The sequence below is a fragment of the Lampetra planeri genome, chromosome 72 (genome assembly GCF_965212315.1).
Source record: "Lampetra planeri chromosome 72, kcLamPlan1.2.h2, whole genome shotgun sequence".
Lineage (NCBI taxonomy): Eukaryota > Metazoa > Chordata > Hyperoartia > Petromyzontiformes > Petromyzontidae > Lampetra > Lampetra planeri.
Genome location: NC_136177.1, coordinates 1,456,405 through 1,475,846, shown reverse-complemented (window position 1 = coordinate 1,475,846; position 19,442 = coordinate 1,456,405). Strand labels below are relative to the sequence as shown.

Below are 19,442 nucleotides of genomic sequence, written 5' to 3'. Positions count from 1 at the left end.
TCACTCAGTACAACCACTCACTCACTCCAACCACTCACTACAACCACTCACTCAGTACAACCACTCACTTAGTACAACCACTCGCTCAGTACAACCACTCGCTCACTACAACCACTCACTACAACTACTCACTCACTACAACCACTCACTCACTACAACCACTCACTCAGTACAACCACTCACTCAATACAACCACTCACTACAACCACTCACTCAGTACAACCACTCACTCACTACAACCACTCACTCACTACAACCACTCACTCACTACAACCACTCACTCACTACAACCACTCACTCAGTACAACCACTCACTCACTCCGACCACTCACTCACTCACTCCAACCACTCACTCAGTACAACCACTCACTCAAAGTACAACCACTCACTACAACCACTCACTCAATACAACCACTCACTCAGTACAACCACTCACTACAACCACTCACTCAATACAACCACTCACTCACCACAACCACTCAGTACAACCACTCACTCACCACAACCACTCACTACAACCACTCACTCAGTACAACCACTCACTCCAACCACTCAGTACAACCACTCACTCACTACAACCACTCACTCACTACAACCACTCACTCCAACCACTCACTACAACCAACCACTCACAACAACCACTCACTACAACCACTCACTCAGTACAACCACTCACTCACTACAACCACTCACTCACTACAACCACTCACTACAACCACTCACTCACTCCAACCACTCACTCAGTACAACCACTCACTCAGTACAACCACTCACTCAAAATACAACCACTCACTACAACCACTCACTCAAGACAACCACTCACTCAGTACAACCACTCACTACAACCACTCACTCAATACAACCACTCACTCACCACAACCACTCAGTACAACCACTCACTCACCACAACCACTCACTACAACCACTCACTCAGTACAACCACTCACTCCAACCACTCAGTACAACCACTCACTCACTACAACCACTCACTCAGTACAACCACTCACTCCAACCACTCAGTACAACCACTCACTACAACCACTCACTCACTACAACCACTCACTCCAACCACTCACTCAGTACAACCACTCACTACAACCAACCACTCACTCACTACAACCAACCACTCACTCACTACAACCACTCACTCACTACAACCACTCACTCACTACAACCACTCACTCAGTACAACCACTCACTCACTACAACCACTCACTCACTACAACCACTCACTACAACCACTCAATCAGTACAACCACTCACTCACTACAATCACTCACTCACTACAACCACTCACTCACTACAACCACTCACTCACTACAACCACTCACTCACTACAACCACTCACTCAGTACAACCACTCACTCACTCCAACCACTCACTCACTCCAACCACTCACTCAGTACAACCACTCACTCAAAGTACAACCACTCACTACAACCACTCACTCAATACAACCACTCACTACAACCACTCACTCACCACAACCACTCAGTACAACCACTCACTCACCACAACCACTCACTCACTGCAACCACTCACTCAGTACAACCACTCACTCCAACCACTCAGTACAACCACTCACTACAACCACTCACTCACTACAACCACTCACTCACTACAACCACTCACTCCAACCACTCACTCACTCCAACCACTCACTCAGTACAACCACTCACTACAACCAACCACTCACTCACTACAACCACTCACTCACTACAACCACTCACTACAACCACTCACTCACTACAACCACTCACTCACTCTAACCACTCACTCCAGCCACTCACTCCAACCACTCACTCCAACCACTCACTCCAACCACTCACTACAACCACTCACTCACTACAACCACTCACTCACTCCAACCACTCACTACAACCACTCACTCACTACAACCATTCACTCACTACAACCACTCACTCCCTACAACCACTCACTCACTACAACCACTCACTACAACCACTCACTCACTACAACCATTCACTACAACCACTCACTCACTACAACACTCACTCACTACAACCACTCACTCACTACAACCACTCACTCACTACAACCACTCACTACAACCAACCACTCACTCACTACAACCACTCACTCACTACAACCACTCACTACAACCACTCACTCACTACAACCACTCACTCACTCTAACCACTCACTCCAGCCACTCACTCCAACCACTCACTCCAACCACTCACTCCAACCACTCACTACAACCACTCACTCACTACAACCACTCACTCACTCCAACCACTCACTACAACCACTCACTCACTACAACCATTCACTCACTACAACCACTCACTCCCTACAACCACTCACTCACTACAACCACTCACTACAACCACTCACTCACTACAACCATTCACTACAACCACTCACTCACTACAACCACTCACTCACTACAACCACTCAGTACAACCACTCAGTACAACCACTCACTCACTACAACCACTCACTCCAACCACTCACTCACTACAACCACTCACTCACTACAACACTCACTCACTACAACCACTCACTCACTACAACCACTCACTCACTACAACCACTCACTACAACCACTCACTACAACCACTCACTACAACCATTCACTCCAACCACTCACTCACTACAACCACTCACTCACTACAACCACTCACTACAACCACTCACTACAACCATTCACTCCAACCACTCACTCACTACAACCACTCACTACAACCACTCACTCACTACAACCACTCACTCACTCCAACCACTCACTACAACCACTCACTCACTACAACCATTCACTCACTACAACCACTCACTCCCTACAACCACTCACTCACTACAACCACTCACTACAACCACTCACTCACTACAACCATTCACTACAACCACTCACTCACTACAACCACTCACTCACTACAACCACTCAGTACAACCACTCAGTACAACCACTCACTCACTACAACCACTCACTCCAACCACTCACTCACTACAACCACTCACTCACTACAACACTCACTCACTACAACCACTCACTCACTACAACCACTCACTCACTACAACCACTCACTACAACCACTCACTACAACCATTCACTCCAACCACTCACTCACTACAACCACTCACTACAGCCACACACTCACTACAACCACTCACTACAACCACACACTCACTCCAGTACGGTCTGAGTATCCGTTCATCCTGAGGGCTAGGTGGTGCTGGTCCGTACGTGTAGTGTTTTGATGAGGGAATTCTTCTGGGCTGGATGGTGGTGGGAGTCAGGCTTTAGATAGACATCCGTGTGGGTGGCTTTCCTGTAGACCAACGAGCCATCAGGTCTCTTCTCGATCACTACATCAGGAATGGTAGCTTCCCATCCTTTTCCACTTCCATAGTGAATTTGATAGACGGGTGTTTGGAATTGATGTGGTTGAGAAATTGGTTCAGTGTTGGCAGGCCATGTGGCCAGATGACAAACGTGTCATCTACGTATCTCTTCTACAAGGAAGGACTTAGAGTGGATGTCTGGATGGCATCTGTCTCAAAATTTCCCATGAAAACATTCGCTACCACTAGCGATAAGGGAGAACCCATTGGGGTACCCTCATCTTGTCTGTAGAATGTACCATTCCAGGTGAAGTAAGTGTTGGTAAGACAGTGCCTTAACAAAGTTGGTACATCTGCATCAGTCCCTGTTAGACCAAGTGTTCAATGATTGCAATGGTGTCAAGTACAGGTACATTGGTGAACAGAGAAACTACATCTAAACTGACAAGCAAATCATCCGGAGAGAGTGAGATGTCCTTGATTAGAGAAACCAAGAGAGCTGAGTTAAGTACAGCTGAGGTGGACTTGCCAGTGAAAGGAAGCAGAGTCTCAGACAGAAATCGGGCCAGTTTGTAGGTGGGTGAGTTAATCGTGGAGACGATAGGATGTAGCGAGGTACCTACTTTGTGGATTTTTGGAAGGCCATAAAATCTGGGTGGTCTAGCAGCCGAAGGTTTTAGGCAGCTCTGCTTGGTCTGATCGATTAGAGAAGTCGATTTAGTGATGCTATTGTTGGTTTTAGTAGCTAGTCAGTTGGTGGGATCTCTGTTTATTTTGGTATATACTACAATACACCACTATACTACATTGAAAAGTAATTTCTGAAGAACAGCTTTTTGTGTTTAATTTGTTGTCCTTCCCCCGCACGCTCCGATTAGCTATGGTTGGTTATGTACAGTGTGAAATAAGTTCAACATACATACACACATACGCTCAGGGGTAGGGACAGACGAACCCATGCTCAAACCCGTGCTTTCACCCACGCTGGAACCCATGAACCCAGTTCGGGCTATGGGTTAGCGCCAGGGTGGTGGTTGCGAGAACGGGTTCGAGCATGACACCCCTGTGCACCAGTGTGTAAACAATGATTTTGAAGCAACTTCGGATGAGTTCTATGATCAGTTTAACACAGTTTAACACAGCTTTCGTGACCAATATTATCCATAAGAGGTTTTTGGGTTAGAGTGCGTAAATATACAAAAGTGTCGTTAAACCCGCCGCCACCACCCGACAGCCAATTAGTAAGGCTTGTCACATAAATAAAACGTGACAATTCGTTGCTAGTTTACAATTGTAGGTGTTGCAGGTTTATTCTCCAACACACCGGTGTGCTGTTCGTAAGTCAATTTGTTGGAAGTCCAACTTGACTCCTGTCGATTACAAACGTGTTGTACGGCATGTACACTCAACAGGGGGAATGGCTTTAAAAGTTGGAAAATCTTCCTTAGATTTAGATGCCACTGCCTCTTCATGTTCTGCAGATGTAGATGCCACCGCCGTCTATTGCGCGGCAGTTGAACTCATGGCTCTCGGTCCGTGCAGGCAACTCGACATAAGGACATGTTTGTTCGTATCTCTGAAAGTTTGTAAGTCGAATGTTCGTAAGTAGAGGAGTCACTGTGCTTGGGTGGCGAAGCGTTTTTTTATATGGGGGTGGAAGCATGGCCTGGAGGTCTGTGGGGCAGTGATTGGTGTGCTTTTTCTAGTTCCCTAGCTCACCCCCACGACGTCCAGAGATCTCCCCCCTCATAACCAACACCACCACCACTACTATTCCCTCTTCATGTTCTCATTATATGGCTATCACTCATTAACCCCATTCATTCAATCTATTCGTCATCATTGACTGTCAAAATAATTATTATCTATATGGCTATCACTTATTAAACCTCAACCATTCGATCCATTCATCATCATCCACTGTCATGAATTTTACTTTCACCGAATTCACGCATCATTAGAGATTCGCACACCACATTTTATTCATCACATCTCCCACCACCATCACATTCGCACACACGCACACGTTCTTACACCATTCTTAATTCTCTCTGAAAAGCGCCTTTGGTCAAGGCGCTGTATAAATCTATGAGATATGATCATTCCGATTTGTCATCTTAGCTGTGGGAGACTTCTGGATTTACTCTCCAACACACAACCAGTTAGTGCTGTACTAGCAACTTATTGGCCACGTTTTGATTGTGTGACAAACGCCTTAACTAATTGGCTGTGTCGGGTGGTGGCGGGTTTAACGACACACATTTATATTTATGCGATCTAACCCAAAAAAATAACCTGTTGTGGATTTCATCTGGGTAGCTTACGTAACTACATTTTTTAATTCAATATCATTAGTAAAATATTTAATAATTCTGACAGTAAATAATAAACATCGTCGTAACTTTTTTCCAGATTTTCCTTCTTAGCTGCGGGAGGGGAGGTTTTGCTCGGTCGAGGGGGCCCTTTGGTGCAAGTGGAGGAGCTTTGGATGAAAGGGGAGGAGCTTCAGATGAGCGGGGAGGAGCTTTGGACAAGAAGGGAGGGGCTTCGGGCCGACGGAGAGAACGTCAGCTCTGGTGGAGGAGAGGTCCTCATGGTCGACATTAAAGCAGAGGACCTCCCTGTTGAAGGGGAGGACCCCCACATCAAATTGGAGGACACCTGGGGTGGCGGAGGAGGAGGAGGTGAGCCGCAGAATGGCAATGGTGACCTTCGGGCGAAAGCGGACGACCTTTGCGCTCGCCGGGACGGCGACGCGTGGCCGAGCGGTGACCTCGGCGTCAAGCAGGAGGACGTCCGGGCCGACGGGGATGCCCTTGGTAGGAAAGTTTCGGAGCTCACGGTGGAAACGAGGCGACCGCCGGAGCAGCTTCGCATCAAAAAGGAGGAGGAGGACCTCCTCGAGGCTGACGCAGTGAACACCGTGGTCGGCGGCGAGAAGCCGCCCATTAAACAGGAGGTCTTCGTGAGCGGTGGAAACGAGCCGCGCGTTAAGCAGGAGGATCTCCACTTTGACATCCGTATCGATGGACGCAGCCCTCGGACGACGGGGCAGGCTCCGAGCATTAAGGTGGAAGAAATTTGTACAGAGGGGGAGCAGCGTCTCGACGGCAGCGTGCAGGACCTCCCCCGGGTTAAAGAGGAGGGCGTCCAAATAAAAAAAGAGGACCTTCGAGACGACGGAGGAGAGGACCTGCGGGCCGGAGGTTCAGTTGCGAAGCGGGCGTTCCCAGATGTGGTGGAGGTGGAGGTGATGATGGAGCACGTGGATGAGATGATGGAGCACGTGGATGAAGGTAGGTAGGGAGGTAGGTAGGCAGGGAGAGAGGGAGGGGAGGGGAGAGAGAGAGGGGAGGAAGGGAGGGTGGGAGAGTGGGAGGGAGGTTTGCGGGAGGGTGGGAGGGAGGATGGGAGGGTGGGAGGGAGGTTTGCGGGAGGGGGGATCACCGGGGAAGGAACGAGTCTGGCACAGAGGCTGTGGGGCACAGCTCTTCAAATCGACGTTCCATTTGCGGCCTCCAGGCAGCGGGACTGGAGTGGCTTTTGGTTTGGGTTGACCCAAAACTCAACTGTAAACCGATTATGTTTGGGCTTGTTTCAAGAGGGGCTTAAAACAGTTTGGTTCTGGCTATCCGGTTGAATCAATCGGTTTTATATCCAATTCGATATGCACAATACAATTACTAGTTTTAACCAAGAGTGGTTATGGATCACAAAATCTCAGCGGTTATTTGAAACACAAGTAAGTTGTAACTTAATGTGCCCCGTGCTTAATTTGTGTTTTCGATGATTGGCCTTCGAATAAAGAAAAATCTGGCCATGTCTCTTGCCCAGAAAGGGCATCACACACCCCCAGGGTACATGATGCACCCCAGGTTAAGAAGAACCACTGGCTCATTAAGATAGCGCGCTCGCACGTCACTGATGTCACAACGACGCTGCCCGGCTTCTGCTTTGCCACCAGAGTCGAACGGAGCAGGCGAGACGGCCGAACGGGGAAGGCACCGCTGCTCCGTGTGCGCCAGGGAGTTCAGCCGGGAGCGTGGGCTCCAGGTCCACACGTGGCAACACTCGAGCCACCGCCGCCACCGTAAGAAGGCCCTGCAGTGTGACCTCTGCGCGTACAGCACGAGGCTCAAGAGCGACCTGGAGAGGCACCTACGGACCCACCATGACGACGATGAGGATGAGGAGGAGAGTTCGGCAAACTGGGAGCCGTCGGCGCTATCGGCCGTCTCGAGACGCACGGCACCAAGTGGACCCGTCCCTCGTAACCGCCGTGCGACACGTGCTGCAGCGGAGAGTGGGCCCGTCCCTGATAACTGCCGTGCGACACGTGCTGCAGCGGAGAGGGGGCCCGTCCCTAATAACTGCCGTGCGACACGTGCTGCAGCGGAGAGGGGGCCCGTCCCTAATAACCGCCGTGCGACACGTGCTGCAGCGGAGAGTGGACCCGTCCCTCGTAACCGCCGTGCGACACGTGCTGCAGCGGAGAGGGGGCCCGTCCCTAATAACTGCCGTGCGACACGTGCTGCAGCGGAGAGGGGGCCCGTCCCTAATAACCGCCGTGCGACACGTGCTGCAGCGGAGAGGGGGCCTGTCTCTACTGACCGCCAGAGGAAAGCCACAGCAGCAGAAGGTGAGTCCGTCTCGAATAACCGCCAGACGAGACACGCACCGAAGAGGACGATGGAGGAGAAGAATCTGCCCCAGGCGCACGAAGGGACGGATAACGGAGGAGGCCCTGCGGAGGCGCCCCCCCGGGCGAGGCTGCACGATTGCCCCACGTGCGGCAAGGCGTTCTCGCGCGCCGCCCACCTGCGGCGCCACTCGCGCGTCCACGCGACCTCGCGCCCGCACGGCTGCCCCGTGTGCGGCAAGGCATTCGCCCACGCCGACGACCTGTCGGCGCACACCCGGGTCCATGCAGCCGACCCCGGCGGGCACCCCTACCGGTGCACCCACTGCGGCGCCCGCTTTCGCCTGCCCTCGCACCTCCTCGCGCACGAGCGGACGCACACGGGTGAGCGGCCATTCGCGTGCGCTCACTGCAGGAGGGCGTTCGCCCACGCAGCCACCCTCCGGCGGCATGAGCAGGCGCACGCAGGCAAGCGATGGCACGCAGGTGAGCGATCGCACCGCTGTGACACGTGCGGGTCGCTGTTCTCGCGCAAGAGCCACCTGCGGCGGCACCGCGAACGGAAGCACACGCGCGGCAGGGAACGCCACGCTGCTTTGCCACCAGAGTCGAACGGAGCAGGCGAGACGGCCGAACGGGGAAGGCACCGCTGCTCCGTGTGCGCCAGGGAGTTCAGCCGGGAGCGTGGGCTCCAGGTCCACACGTGGCAACACTCGAGCCACCGCCGCCACCGTAAGAAGGCCCTGCAGTGTGACCTCTGCGCGTACAGCACGAGGCTCAAGAGCGACCTGGAGAGGCACCTACGGACCCACCATGACGACGATGAGGATGAGGAGGAGAGTTCGGCAAACTGGGAGCCGTCGGCGCTATCGGCCGTCTCGAGACGCACGGCACCAAGTGGACCCGTCCCTCGTAACCGCCGTGCGACACGTGCTGCAGCGGAGAGTGGGCCCGTCCCTGATAACTGCCGTGCGACACGTGCTGCAGCGGAGAGGGGGCCCGTCCCTAATAACTGCCGTGCGACACGTGCTGCAGCGGAGAGGGGGCCCGTCCCTAATAACCGCCGTGCGACACGTGCTGCAGCGGAGAGTGGACCCGTCCCTCGTAACCGCCGTGCGACACGTGCTGCAGCGGAGAGGGGGCCCGTCCCTAATAACTGCCGTGCGACACGTGCTGCAGCGGAGAGGGGGCCCGTCCCTAATAACCGCCGTGCGACACGTGCTGCAGCGGAGAGGGGGCCTGTCTCTACTGACCGCCAGAGGAAAGCCACAGCAGCAGAAGGTGAGTCCGTCTCGAATAACCGCCAGACGAGACACGCACCGAAGAGGACGATGGAGGAGAAGAATCTGCCCCAGGCGCACGAAGGGACGGATAACGGAGGAGGCCCTGCGGAGGCGCCCCCCCGGGCGAGGCTGCACGATTGCCCCACGTGCGGCAAGGCGTTCTCGCGCGCCGCCCACCTGCGGCGCCACTCGCGCGTCCACGCGACCTCGCGCCCGCACGGCTGCCCCGTGTGCGGCAAGGCATTCGCCCACGCCGACGACCTGTCGGCGCACACCCGGGTCCATGCAGCCGACCCCGGCGGGCACCCCTACCGGTGCACCCACTGCGGCGCCCGCTTTCGCCTGCCCTCGCACCTCCTCGCGCACGAGCGGACGCACACGGGTGAGCGGCCATTCGCGTGCGCTCACTGCGGGAGGGCGTTCGCCCACGCAGCCACCCTCCGGCGGCATGAGCAGGCGCACGCAGGCAAGCGATGGCACGCAGGTGAGCGATCGCACCGCTGTGACACGTGCGGGTCGCTGTTCTCGCGCAAGAGCCACCTGCGGCGGCACCGCGAACGGAAGCACACGCGCGGCAGGGAACGCCACGCGTGCGCGCTCTGTCCCGTTGCGTTCTACTCGGAGGCGGCGCTGGCCAGACACGAGGAGCGCCACCTGCGCAAGGAGGCGGCTGGAGGAGCGAGGGGGGGGAGGGGTTACTGCGAAGCCGTCGGAGCGTCGGAGCGGCCGCGGAGACGGAGGAGCGGCCGCGGAGAAGCCGGCAACGACGACGCGGAAACGGGAGTAGCGCCCGAGACGCTCGCTGTGCCTGGGAAGCGACCGCTCCCTCCCCTCGCCCACCCCACTGACGGAGACGAGAAGCTGGCGTGAAATGACCGGACCGGTAGCGCCGACTATCCTCAACCTTCGTGTGCATCCCGTTCCGTTGTAATGCATAATGTACTGTATGTGTGTTAAATGTCTCTTTTGCACCGCCATACATAGCTGACCATAGCTGATTGGAGGTGCGGGGAGAAGAACAACAAATCAAACACAACAACAACAACAAGCAGTTCTCAAAAAACAAGTTTGTCAATCTCGATTATGACTTAACACATTCCTGCGGAGGGAGCTGGTAGGAACGTTGGGTTGCTCGGTCAATGGCCAGGGTCAACGGCGGCGTGGTGTATTCCGCAAATATGCCCGACTGTGAGGGCGGGCACAAGCCGGCATGAGTAGGCAAAACGTTGAGTTTTATAAGGGGACCACGGGGTGACCAGCCCCTCCCCACCCAGCCCCACCCCTCCCACCCCCTACACAGCCCCACCCTCCCCACCCAGCCCCTCCCCACCCAGCCCCTCCCCACCTTCCCCACCCAGCCCCTCCCACCTGTTGTATATATGTTAAGAATAATTCGGCCAATATATATATTTTTTAATCAACCACGGGGTAGCACGAGGCAAAGACAAAATTGTAACAACCACCATCACCACAGCTGCCTTTCGGAACAAAGAGCCTCCCAACCGCCTTTGTCTCCCAGCAACATGTGGTGGCAATAAAACTTCCAAAGACGAATGTGACGCCCTCCCCTCCCACGACGGAAGGAGCCAGTCATAAAATCAGAACAACACACACGTCCCCCCCCCCCCCGACAAAGGATAACGAAACAGACGTTTTATTTGGTTAACTTTTTAAATCCTTTATATTAAGTTCGCGTGCTTGCTTGCTTGCTTAGGACCGTGCAAATCTTTCGGTCGTTTTTTAACCCACTTCCCGTGATCCAATCGAGCTGACATTTTCCACACAGACTCGTTGTGCCAGCCAATTATTGTTCGTGAAAAAAAATTCCCAAAATTTTACACTTTTTAGGCAAAAAAAAATTATTTTACATATATTCAAATAGAACGCATTCATGGCTTTGGCTGAACATCAGAGTGTAAGAGCCCAGAGCGTAACCCCTCCACAGGCCGTGGCGGAGTAGCGCAGTTGGTAGCGCCCTCGCTTCCCATGCCAAAGGTCGCGGGATCAATCCCCGCGTCCTCCACAGGCGAATATATTTTTAAATCCTTTATATTAAGTTCGCGTGCTTGCTTGCTTGCTTAGGACCGTGCAAATCTTTCGGTCGTTTTTTAACCCACTTCCCGTGATCCAATCGAGCTGACATTTTCCACACAGACTCGTTGTGACAGACAATTAATTTTCGTGAAAAAATAATTCCCAAAATGTTACACTTTTTAGGCAAAAAAAAAATATTTTACATATATTCAAATAGGACTCATGCTTGGCTTTGGCTGAACGTCACAGTATAAGAGCCCAGAGCATAACCCCTCCACAGGCCGTGGCGGAGTAGCGCAGTTGGTAGCGCCCTCGCTTCCCATGCCGAAGGTCGCGGGATCGATCCCCGCGTCCTCCACAGGCGAATATGTTTTTTAAATCCTTTATATTAAGTTTGCTGCCACGCATATAAAGGATTTATAGTGAAAAACTTTGTTTTTACGGGTTTACTTGTTTCATGTTTCTTCTAACAACGGTAAAAGTTCAAAACTTGGCGACAAAGATTAAGTGAACATTATCTATCCTCACACTCCAATTAAGAACCAGGCTACAATCTACATCAGTGGATTATTATTTTCCCATTCATTATTTTAATACTAATGGCATTTATTTTTATCTTTATCTACGCGACCTGACCAAAACGAATTATCTAACCTCGGGATGTCCGATAATAATACTAACTCGAGAACAAACAGCAACCCAGAATGCAGGCTGTGGAACGAAGGTTAGTAAAACCCTATGAATATACGTGGTAATAACAATGCTAAATCACAAATCTTGAATAAACACAAACCAAATAATAATTATGAAGTATTAGACCAAGGGTCGTCCAGGAGAATGAAAGGCGAATTAAGTCCATCAGACCTAACCAAGATGTAATATACTCCATAGGAAAAGAGCCTCCCAACCGCCTTTGTCTTCCCACAGCACGTGATAGCAAGATTTGCACACAGGCAAAGAACATCTCCCCATAAAAGAAAGGGGGAAGGGGGCTGAAAGGACGCACGTGGGGGCAATCTGGGACAGCTGCTTCCATTGATGAACTTATATTACCAAGAAAATCAGAACACACACACGGACACACCGGCAGCTGTTTCCACAGGCGGGGAGCTAACACAAAGAATGGTTCCGGTCCTTTGTAAGAAGGCGTGCCAAGGGGAGAGATTTTTTTCAGATATAATCAGAGACTCGGCCCATACATTTCAGAAGCTTGCCAGCAGAAGGAGAATCCAGCAGAAGAAGAAGACTGCAATCAACCAGGATGGTGAGGCTCGCTGAGTAGCACTGTGTTACCCAGTGCGAGTTCAGCACCAACAGAAGTAGTATCGCTCGAAAGTCATTCTGCTCTGGGTACCGACTCCCACGTGCCACTGCAGTTCGAGTTGAGCTGACGAGAATTCCAGCATCGTCCTCGAGAACAGGCGGAAAGTGCCAAACATCGACCAAGCCAGCATCACAGCACCAGCCGCGCTATCGAGCAAGAGTGTCCGCGCCAGCGAGAGCGCCGTGTGTTCGAACACACACACCGACCTGCACCAGCTGGGAACCAGGACATCCAGCAGCGGACGAGCTGTGCGCGCTGTCTGACGACGGAATCATCGCGCACCGCCAACGGCGAGCGTCGCGCCGACTCGTCATTTAACAACAAACCCGCCCGGGCGACAGAGCGAGAGAGAGAAGCCGCTGTTCGTATGCCCCTCCCCTACCCTCACAAGCTCACGACGCAGCGCCCGGCGTCTGCTTAATACAAAGCATTTATCAAGGAGACAATACACACATGAACCATTAGCTGATCGTGAAGACATTGGTGCTCATTGAGTGATAAAAAAATACGGTCGTTTAGAAGTACATCAGTCGTTATATATACTTTTTATTTTATTTTTTAATCGCTTAAAATTACCAATAGATTCATCGATGCAAACTAAACTTTTGAAACCTTCGTTACGAATCTACACTCTCAAAGGGAGAATATTGTGTTAAACCTTTCTTTTGAACACCGAATCTTGCCCACGAATTGAGGCTTAGCCAAAAATTAAGTATCTGCGTCAGCAGACACACACCACCGCACCCCATTGTCCCAAGACATTTCGTTAATTATATAATCTTGCCGATGAATCTATTGACGTATACCTTTGCCTTCGGCATATAATAATTTGCTTGTATTGCCTTTCGTATGAATATCGTCGCATGCATGTTTTAAGGACTTTCCCTATCGCCGTATATGCTCGCGTTACTCGGAGGAATTAATCAACTGTTCGGTTGCCCAGTGAAACAACGCAATCATTGATGGTTAAATGTACTGCTCACCGAGGGAAAATTCCCCGATGATACTGTGGATAATTCCAAGCATGAGAGTTCGCATAGTAGAGTGTTATGTTTTGTTTAAAATTAAAATTGTTTAACACAGAAGAGTGCTTCCTTCCTGAGTTCATGCTTAATAATCTTATTTATAAGAACTGTATCCTGCGTTGAGATTTGAATTTGGAGACCTGACATAAACACACTAAGGCATAATCAGTAAATGTTATAGCATGAATAATTGCATTATCCCGATTGGTATAATACGACCCTAGACAACGAAGCTAAGCCTAATTATCACAACTGCCCACATTAGCATAAGCACATACATTCGCAGAAATTAATGAAATTAGCCACCTAATTAGCATAATTACAAATTTAGCATAATTTTCGATAATGGCGCATTTTTTCAATCTTCATTTAATTTTTATTATGAATTAAAAAAACGACATCCAACACTCCCCACCCAGCCCCTCCCTGCACGACGGACGGACACAATAATCCCCTGTGGGCTGGTGTAACCAGGAGGTTCCATATTCTTAGAAAAAACCAGGAGGTTCCAAATAGTAAAAGTTGCATAGCTCCCAGTGGCGGCCCAATATCGGAACGAAGATCATTCCAGAAGGCCGCAGAAGCAGCGAATCTGAAAGTGCGGTTGATCATCTTTGTTCGATGGTTAGTGAAACGTCGCTGCTACGATTATGACTGGAGTTTGCATGATGATGGTTTATGTAGAGACAATGCTCATTTGATCATAAACGAGTGACTTGATTTAGTTTTTCCAGATAAAGTTATAGTTTTTATCTAGGCATACTCATCACGTGACGAAGCATCCATTCAGAAGTCTCGCACAGCAAGTGCGTCACTGTGCGTGAGCCAACGGCCCGTGAAAACGAGACATCACAGACCTCATTAAGAGCCCTTTCAAGTGACCTCTTAAACATTACCTGGGGACTGCTGAAGTTTTTTTTTATTCATCCTGCTCCAGAGATGTCCTGTGGAATGGCGGACAAACTTTTTTTAAGTCCTCGGATACGGACGTAATTGCAAATAAAGTGAAAACGTAAATTTTATCGTGGGTTTGGTCGTGCATTTGTTTTGGTGCCTGTTTCTGAAAGTGTCAACTCTTTCGAGAAAATGTTTTGATTATTGCGCTGCTACACATTTCCACATGATGATATCAGCCACTTTTGTTGACCTATCATTTGTAAAGGCCAGGTCGCTTCTGAAAGAGAAGCTACACAACTCAGTGGGTCCTAACCTGCTAAGAAAAAAAATAGTTTATTACTTTAGTTTGTGTTTTTTTAAGTTATTTGTTTACCTTTCCTATACTTTGCACTCCTATCGTGCTTGTGAGTATTGTGTTGTTATGACCCCGTGCCCCCTACTGGACATCTGAACAATAAGCTTTATAGCTCATCGGATTCCTCCAGTATAAATACAAGAGTCTGATTGTAACATTGGAGAACCCAGTATAATTTAGCTGGGCGGCTGTAATTCAGTGCTGTGGAGGCCAACAGCGAGGTTCAGGGCCCGATTAAGCTTCTTGTAGGCCCCAGGCACTTGTTTCGTAGGCCTTTAGTGATAACTTTCCAACAGTTGGTACTGCTGCTGCCCCATGGTGACCACTACCGCCCCTGTCATTCCACTTGTTTCACGTGGTACTTCGTCCAGCCACTGGACAGATGTCGTAACGGCAGATTTCTCGCCTACTTCAGCAGTTTTTTCTTGCTGTGGTTGTCCCACCTGATGACGATTGCTTGTGTTGCGATCGAAACGTCGTGATCTATTATTTCTCTACCTACGTGACTTTACGGAAAGAACCAAAGAGTATGGATTCCTGCAGTCACGAAAGCTTCAAATCAAGATTCCCCACAAACTTTGCTTTTGTGACCAGAACAGTGATATTTTGAAATTAACCTATTTTCCAGAACATTCCAGATAGATTCAGTGCTGAGTAAACTTGGAGTAACTTCTAGAACATTCTAGAACTTTCCAGTAATATACATACTATAAATACAAGGGCCTTAAACCCACCAGTTCAGTTTAGTTTCAGCTGCCTAAGTGGATACATATCTGCATTTTTCTGAGATGGCATTAAGAGGCTGCAAGCATCCGGCAGACGTATTTTGCTATGTCTGCGGCCAATTTATCAAGACAAGAGCGAAAAAGTACTCTGTGGAAGCATCTGCTAAGATGTGTGAGGCCTACCATATTTTGGCATGCCTGTCGGGGATCAAAACAAACCCTGGGCACCTCATTTCACCTGCGAGCAATAAAACAAAATACTCTAGAAGGTAAAATGGACAATTGTTTCTCGGAATTTAATGTTAAACAATTTGTTAAAAAACAAATTGTAAAAAGTTTTTCATTTTAACATGTTTTACAATGTTATTGAAAAAATATCATATATGAAAAACGTTGCGAGAATCTCTTACACATTAGTCATGGGTGAAATGTATTTTTGTAGGATGGTACAGAGGGGAAAAGAGAGCCATGAAGTTTGCTATCCCAAGAATTTGGCGGGAAACCACTGACCACTCAAGCAACTACTACTTTTGCATGGTGGACCCTTCCAAACGTCGAACTGGCAAGAATGCACCGGCTATCACGTATCCGGACCTTCCTTCATCCATCACCCCGGTAACCACATTGCCATGAGCTCCCCGTACCCACTCCTCCGGAGAGAAAGCATCCGTCTTTAGAAGAGAGCCAGCAAGTCAGAGCGAGGAAGACGTAGATCCAGATGACAGTTTCAGAGGTGGAGCTGAAGAGAGAAACCCATACTACCCCAACCAAAAATACCTCAACGACTTGGTCTCACCAAGTCCAATGCCGAGCTTTTGACGTCTAGGCTCAAGCAGTGGAACTTGTTGGATAAAAGTGTGCAAGTCGCAGATCAGAGGAAGCGTCACCAACCTTGTTGCAGCTTCTTCACCCGCCAAGATGGGCTCTGCTTCTGCCACAATATGACCAGTCTGTTTGAGGCAATCGGAATCGCCTGTAACCAGAATGAGTGGCGCCTCTTCATTGACAGCTCATCCAGGAGCCGCAAAGCCGTGCTGCTCCATAATGGAAACAAGTACCCATCTCTTCCCCTGGCTCACTCGGTGCAACCCAAAGATGATTACAGCAGCATCAAGACCTTTCTGGATGCCTTCAAGTATGATGAGTACGGCTGGGAGGTCATCCAGAGACTTCAAAATGGTGGCATTCCTGATGGGTCTCCAAGGCGGTTTTACCAAGTTCCCTTGCTATCTTTGCCTTTGGGACAGCAGGGACACCAAGGCGCACTACCACAGGCAGGACTGGTCACAGTGGACCGAGTTCTCTGTGGGGAGGAACAACGTCAAGTCGGAGCCACTGGTGGACTCCCAGAAGGTGCCGATGCCACCACTGCACATCAAATTGGGCCTTATGAAACAATTTGTCAGAGCTGTAGATAAGGAGTTAGCAGCCTTCAAGTACCTTCAAGACTTCTTCCCTAAGCTGTCTGAGGCAAAGGTCAAAGCCGGTGTCTTCGTCGGACCACAGATAAAGAAGATCCTGGAATGCAATGAGTTCCCCAAAAGGCTCACTAGTAAGGAGAAAGCGGCTTGGAACAACTTTGTCGCAGTGGTTCGTGGCTTCCTGGGCAATCACAAGGTCGAAAACTATGTAGAGCTGGTTGATAATGGTAAAGAACTACGGCACAATGGGCTGTAGGATGTCCCTAAAAGTCCATGTCCGTGATGCTCATCTTGATAAATTCAATGAGAACATGGGAGCGTACTCGGAGGAGCAAGGCGAGCGCTTCCACCAGGATATACTGGACTTTGAACACCGCTACAAAGGGCAGTATAACGAGAACATGTTGACAGACTACATTTGGGGGCTGATTAAGTATTGAGTCTATGAGCAGTATTAGTCTATAGGCAGTGTTGAGTCTATGGACAGGTTTTTTCGTATTGTTTGTTGTTGTAATGTCCTTACCCGGCTCGACTGGACATCTGTGAAAGAGCTTAATAGCTCATCGGATTCCTCAAGTGTAAATAAATATTCTGATTCTGTTTAATCTCAACCAGGCCTTAATCTCCACTCTTTATGTTTCTTTCCCTGCACTCTCCACGAACAAACTTCTCTGCCATCATCTACAATTCCAAGTCTTTTCATAACCCTGGCTCGATTGCAAAAAATTGTATAAACACACACTTATCCCCTTACACCTGCTTTGATTTTTTTTAAATTTGCAACATAACGGCGAGCCCGGCACGATATGCCAATTGCTAAGACGGAAGGGAACAGAAACTGAGGGAACAGGGGAGTTCATTTGGACTCGCTGCCCCACCTCAATGTTTTTTTTTGGTGGGGGGGCATGTACAGGGCCGTGAGGGTTGAAGGGAGGAGGGATATCTCTTACACCTTTAAACTTGCGGTCGGCACCGTTCACTTTGGCATTTTGGGCTCGCTTAGCAACCGGTAGAAAAAAATCTCAACAATTGCCAAATAGTCACTCGCGACTGATAACTGAAATCGGCAGAACATTTTCAGTTATTTTTTTATGATGAAAAATATGTTCCGGTTTTTGTTTTTCCTCGGGAATTCAATGTGGTTGCTTGTGTGTTTGTGGATAGCAAATTTGGGGAGCGGTAGTGTAGCGGTTAGCACACTGCGCTATGAACCTCGCGACCCGGATTCAATTTATGCTCACGGCCAACACCGATGACAATTATCTGAACCGGTCTTGGGCCTCCCCTAAGTCTACTCAGCCTGAAATCAGTACCTGGTGCGGTGTGTAAACATTGTCACTGGGGAGACAAAGGCGGCTGGGCGTGGTTGTTGGCCACCGACCCCCTCGTGTGCAGTGCCAGCCTTCATAGGTGCTCGCTAACAACACTTGCCCAACAGTCTGTCAAGGGCTACATGATGGACCTTCGTTTTTGTACTTTGTGTATAGTAAATAGTTATTAGATGTACGGTACGGTGGCTCACACCTGCGATCTAACATTTTTTTGGAGGCGAGAGGTTGGTTTATTATGCAAGATGCACCACTACCAGTACCGGATTATCCTAGTAGCAAAAGTACCATATGCTATGGGCCCCGCACCTTCAAAGGGCCCCTCGCTGAATGCTTTCAAGCTATACATTCTGGTTCAGTGATTCTGTACTTGCTCTATTACTATTTTACTAGACTGCCTTCAACTTTTATGAACAACTAGGTGTTTAAGGTTAGCGATTTGTCATATTATCTGGCTGTATAGCAAATGAAAACATACAATGACTTTACTCTGCAAGTTAAAACATTATTTTAATGTTTTCTTTATGTAGGGCTCCTTTATAACATACTAGCAGTAAGTACACGGCGTTGCCCAGGCGAAAAAGGCAGACACACACATCGACTTAAACACAGACATCGACTTGAGACACACACACATGGAGTTACACACACATATCGACTCACACACATACATACATAGACTCACACATTGACCTACACACACACATGGACTTACAAAGACACACATATCGATTAAGAGACACATGGACTTACACACACACATGGACGTACACACACACATATCGACGCGCACACACACATGGACTGTCACACATCGACTCACACACGCACATAGAGCCACACAACAACAACCGCCATTCGCCACTAAGTGGCGGGCGGTGACGTCACGACGATGCCTGTGTAGTAACGCTTATGACTCGTTCACACCGGAGTTGGAGGCACACTTGTTTATTTAACACCAACGTTGTGACATACACATTGAGGGGGTATCGGCCCCCTCACCCGTCTATCTGAGGACACACCTCTTAGCTAACCCTAGCCTGCCTCTGAGTCCTCCACTAATGGGCTAGGGGAGGCTATCTTGGCCCGACACTGGTCAGTCGGG

The 19,442-nt window shown here is 49.8% G+C and overlaps 1 protein-coding gene across 2 annotated transcripts in view; it reads left to right on the top strand.

Moving 5' to 3' along the window:
- LOC144737644 (uncharacterized) overlaps positions 1 to 10,509 on the top strand; it is a 47,038-nt gene extending 36,529 nt beyond the window's left edge. The window contains exons 1-3 of one of the 2 annotated variants that reach the window (XM_078620408.1): positions 3,181 to 3,344; positions 5,719 to 6,602; positions 7,271 to 10,509. In XM_078620408.1, coding sequence (XP_078476534.1) covers positions 5,795 to 6,602; positions 7,271 to 10,098 — 3,636 coding nt within the window. In that variant the 5' untranslated portion in view covers positions 3,181 to 3,344; positions 5,719 to 5,794 and the 3' untranslated portion in view covers positions 10,099 to 10,509. Of the gene's footprint in view, positions 1 to 3,180; positions 3,345 to 5,718; positions 6,603 to 7,270 lie in introns of those variants that run through there. The other variant, XM_078620407.1, reaches the window with a different exon arrangement.
- Positions 10,510 to 19,442: the final 8,933 nt, after the last annotated feature.